General features: G+C 37.6%; 1 protein-coding gene across 1 annotated transcript; it reads right to left on the bottom strand.

Moving 5' to 3' along the window:
• Positions 1-1,200: 1,200 nt before the first annotated feature.
• On the bottom strand, positions 1,201-4,814 carry LOC133717619 (serine/threonine-protein kinase PCRK1-like). The gene is made up of 5 exons (XM_062144331.1): positions 4,303-4,814; positions 3,267-3,677; positions 2,670-2,930; positions 2,077-2,199; positions 1,201-1,978 (listed from the first exon to the last, which is right to left on the bottom strand). Exons 2-5 carry the CDS (start codon positions 3,639-3,641, stop codon positions 1,445-1,447), a joined length of 1,293 nt encoding a protein of 430 aa, XP_062000315.1. The 5' UTR covers positions 3,642-3,677; positions 4,303-4,814; the 3' UTR covers positions 1,201-1,444.
• Between the last annotated feature and the right edge of the window lie 375 nt (positions 4,815-5,189).

Raw genomic sequence — 5,189 nt, forward strand, 5'->3', positions numbered from 1 at the left:
CCCATGAAAGAGGTTGATGCCGCCCCTCATGTAGATAGTCATGTAAATTTCCATTGCATGCATCTTCTTCCACAATAAATCGTACTGGCTCTACATGTCCCTTCTTCTTCTTGTATTGAGTGGCACAATATCCCACCACTCTAACAAAGTTTGGATGATCATCAATAGCTGATACTTGTTTTGTGAGCTCCCTCGCCCACTCTTCGTCGCTCTGTCAAATACATTATCGGAATTAATTCGAATGAGTGAACAAATAGTACAATGTATATACATGTGCATGTCTATCTGCTTGGAGAAGGACATGATGAGTTGGCCAGAACTAATGAGTTAACAATTAATGTATACGTACTTTTGCCTCAAGAGTAGGTCCTCGGGTGATCCTATAGACCAGTACATGAAGTTTTGTTTTGTTGGCATTCTTGATCACTCCCTTAAAGATCTCAGCTCCAAAATCTCCCCCTCCAACGTAGCGAGACGAGCTGAAGTTCTTGGTGGCCTTCTCGAGCTCCGAGAGTTGGAAGACTCTTAGGCCGTGTGTACTGGTGAGTTGCGTGTAGGGATCCATAGCTAGCTGCACTTGATTTGTACCTGTTCTTTCTCTGAAGTTTGGTTGTGTGAAGAATGCAGCACCAACTCTTTATAGACTCCCTATCAGGGGTTCATGAATCAGGAATTATAATCCTAATAGGTTTATCCTAGCTCTTCTGTTTTCCTTTCCTTTTCTTTTTCTTTTTTGTCATGTGGACTCCCTATCAAGGCTTTATGAATCAGGAAATATAATCGTAATTATTAAGATTTACCTGATCCTCCATCAATTAGGAACGAAGCTTCTGCTTTTGTAGTACTTCCCTCAATGGATTTTTTTTTCTTTTCTTTAGCAGCTCAATAGAAGGATAAGAGAGAATCCCCCCAAAATTTATTTAAAAAAAAAAAAAAAAAAAATAGATGGAGGGGGACTAAGCCAATACCTCTCTGACCTCCCTCAATGACTTTTACCAAATTCCTTTACTGATTTCAGAGAGAGAGCTCTAATTTTATTTTTTTTCTCAGAGAACTTGGGATTTAATTTCTACAAACTTTGCTGAAGACAAATGTCACCAAATGCTAGTTGAGGTTAACATGGATTAACATGTTAAGACTAAAATCAACCGGCATCACGTAGATAAAATTGAGAAGGTACAAAGTGTAAGAAAATGATACTTCATGGGAATATAGAATATATTAGGTAGGAAGAAAGGTTACATTTGTGATGTGCTATAGCAGCCTATGCAATGATCTTATACCTTTAATCTAAAATCTCCCCTGGGAGCCTCTAAGAGTTTTTGCTTCAAGAGGCCAACAAGTATACAACTTGAACACTTCCATTTACAATTTCACTGTTATATGAGCCAGCTTCTCCCATGACAACCAAAACAGTTATAACAATGATCTTGTTGTGCTTCTATCAACATGTCTTCACAATCTTGGGTCTCCATATTTGCAAATTCAAGCAACCATTCTCTCCAATAAGTGGATCCACAAACTTCCTTCTCAAAATCTCCCTTTTGGATTCTGTCAAAAATTCATCTTTGGAGTGCTCTAAACTCTCTGAAGGGAGTTGTTGAGGGCTTCCCATATCTGTTGTCGTCTCCACAATTCTATTTATCATCTCCAGTACTTCACTCATTTTAGGACGTGATCTCGGCTGTCTTACCAAGCACCGGTTGGCCACAGCTGCTAGCTTTTGTGCAGCCTTGAGGGAATACTTCCCTTCGAGCCTTGGATCCATAATAAGCTGAAACTTTTTTGAATCTGCAGACAGATGTGCTCTCACCCATTCCAAGAGCTTTTGCTCATTCTTGGGGCGGTTTCGGTCCACAGGCCGCCTTCCTGTGATGAGTTCAAAAAGGAAAATGCCGTAACTCCACACATCACTTTTCGACGTGAGATGTCCTGTTTGAATGTATTCAGGAGCTGCATATCCAACTGTTCCAACAACCTGTATAATGCCAATATGTCATGTTTGATGAATACTAATATAAGAATAGATTCTAAGGTGTTGTATGTAAGTATAATCTGGTGTATAAGGGAACATACGGCAGTAGAGACGTGGCTCACTCCGTCTGAAGGCCCCAACCGCGCTAATCCAAAGTCAGATAACTTTGCATTCCAATGTTCATCCAAAAGTATGTTTGAAGACTTGAAATCCCTGAAGATAATCTGTGCCAGAAATGGTATTTTTTTGGTAAGAAAGTAAATCAGTGGAAGTATATTGGACACTAATATCCAGGGGAAAATCATCCAGAAAAGCTACCAAATGTAAAGACCTGATTACCACTAGGATTTAATGCATATGGATCAGGGCACAACTATTTAAGGGTCATGAAGAAGAGTTATAGACAGATGACAAACTGTATCATTCTTAGCCAAAATTTGTACTTTCTTGTACTCTAGTCAAGCATTTACGTACAGCCCTTTTCCACTTGGAAATTTTGTTTACTTTTAGAAAATAACAAGCGAGCTCCTTAAAGTAACTAGGTAGTTGCTCTGCCAATGGTTTTAGGCTATAAATCGGTGCTGTTAAAAGCTTTACCATATTGAAGATAAGCACTTTCTCATTTCGTACTAATTTATTTGTTCTAGATGATACTACAACTGAGATTCTGTAGTTTATCAACCATTTAAAGTACCTGAAATTCCATTTCTTCATGGAGGTATGCTAATCCTCGAGCAGCATCCTGTGCTATTTTGACCCTTGTGACCCAAGGGAGTGCAATCTGAAACCGGCTTGTTAAGTGATCTTGTACACTCCTGTTGGGCATGTATTCATATATCAGGAGCCTCTGGATCCCTCTTTCATCATCCTCAGCGCAGTAGCCCAGTAATTTGACAAGATTTTGATGCTCAACAATCCCTAAAACATTAACTTCAGTCACCCACTCTTTGTGGCCCTGTTACAGAAAAGCCAGTAGAAATATCAAACACCTAAAGACAACTTTCCAAATTGAAAGAATGTTTCAATTCATTCTAAATAGCTTTCACACCATCACAAGTTCACAACCATAATGAGTAAGACAACTGTACAAGTCAGTATCTTCAAAGTTTGAGATTTAAATATCGCATGCTAGGTTGATATCAAAACTTCCTCATCTTTTATGTGAACTTTTGGAATGCTTTGAAATAATGAATCATCTTGTTAACATAATTAATCCACCTATAACTTTTACCACAATGCAGAAAACTTGTTTGAATAACATCATTTTCAAACATAGAAGAAGAACACTTGCCTGCAATCCCCTTTTACTCAGTTGTTTAACAGCGACATCTATCTTCTTATGTGGATCTTGTGCACACCTGATGATACCCCTATACACACCACCAAACCCACCCTCTCCAAGCATGAGGGAGAGACTAAAATTCTTTGTTGCTGCTTTCAGCTCCGCACATGTGAATTCTCTTAGGTTGCTCTGTCTTTGAGACATTGCTGCAAATGATTTGACAGAGGATGTTGTGCTAAATTCCGAGACATCCTGAGAATTAAACTCTGATCTTCTTGGATCGCGATCAAGCGAAAAGAAAGAGGAAGTGGAATGACCAGAAGGAGACTTGGTAGTCTTTGGTTCATCATTCTTCTCTTTGTTGTAGAAATAAAAACACTTCATTGTCTGCAGAAAAGCTGATTGCTTTGCTCACCAAATCTGCAACAGATAAACAGATATTTGAAGTATTTCACATTTAAAAGTACTACCCTTGTGTATGAAAATGAAATCCAAATCTTTGTACCCCAATTGCCTCTTCACATATTCTATTAGCAATCTAAATGGTCCAAATAATTCATCATCAACACAGAAAAATGATCTTTCACATTGAAAACTTATACCTGCCAAAGATAATCAAATAAACTTGAATTAGACTATTTCTTGTCTACTACTAATCAAACATTCCAAAATATCAAATTTCAGTTACTAGGTCAACCTAGATTTTCATCTGACATGCCAGACAAAAACTCCTTTGACCTTGATGATCAAGTAACCTTTTATCTGGTCAGTCATTTCTTTCACCTAAACAGTAAGGCACCAGAAAATAAAGGGAAAGATAGCCTACAATTCAAGGGTCACTCGGTCAAATCATTTGGGAAAATATCAAAATTTTCTAAAACCCAGAATCCCATTTTTGATCATTTGAATTCTCACCAACAGTTTAGTTCATTAACATGACATCCCAATTTCTTTGAATTCTAAGACACCAAATGAAGGAAAAGCAAGAAAACTCACATCATTATCCAAAACAGAACTCAAAAGTAGACAAATTCAAAGAACTCACCTCTCACAAATGTTCACCTCCAATGGAGGACTGGTTGCCAAACCTCTGGACGATATCAATTCTGGTGTAAATTCTGAAAAGAGGCCTGAAATCATGTAAAGAGGTCTAAGAGTATTCCACAAAACAACGAGCTTTCCATGATCTAAGGCAAGTCAATACAGGGCAGCTAGGGTCTGGCTCACCAACTAATCACCCCATTGGAAAAAAGAAAGAAGGAAAAACTAAAAAGGAAACAATTTTTAAAAATAGATATAACAGAAGGGAGCAAAAGACACCCAAAATATTAATAAAGGGAGATTGTGAAAGCGAATAAACGAGTGAGAAGCTTGGATGGATAGGTTTTAGGTAGCTTTGTTTAAAAGAAAGAGAAAGGGGAAAAGAGAAGAGAAGGAGCCATGAAGCCAAGGCAAACCTGAACGATGACTCATCTGCAAAGTGGCAATCTAGGGATTGGTTTATTTAATGGGTTTACAATTTTTCAAAAAGTAGTTGCAAGTTGGAGTCCACTTCCCTCCCTACTTGTCTGATTCTTCTCTGTGGTACCCTACAAATCCCATAACTTCAGAAATAATGTACTTCGACAGGAGAAGGTAGAAGTTGCATATGAGAATATATATATATATATATATATATATATATATATATATATGTTTTATTCGCCAGATTGTTATGAACATGGAAGATGATGCTACTTTGTCCCCTTTACCATCTAGAAGTGTTAATACGTGGCTTGTACATAGGAACATAGATTAGAACATAAAGGATCATGCTTTGTCCCTAAACATAGATTAACTTGACTCAAGTATTCAAATTTCCATCAAAAAGTTATGTTTGTCTCTTCAAATTACACTGATTTAACCAATTCCAGTAACTCGGTTTAATTTAGG

This window comes from Rosa rugosa, chromosome 6 (genome assembly GCF_958449725.1).
Source record: "Rosa rugosa chromosome 6, drRosRugo1.1, whole genome shotgun sequence".
Classification (NCBI taxonomy): domain Eukaryota; kingdom Viridiplantae; phylum Streptophyta; class Magnoliopsida; order Rosales; family Rosaceae; genus Rosa; species Rosa rugosa.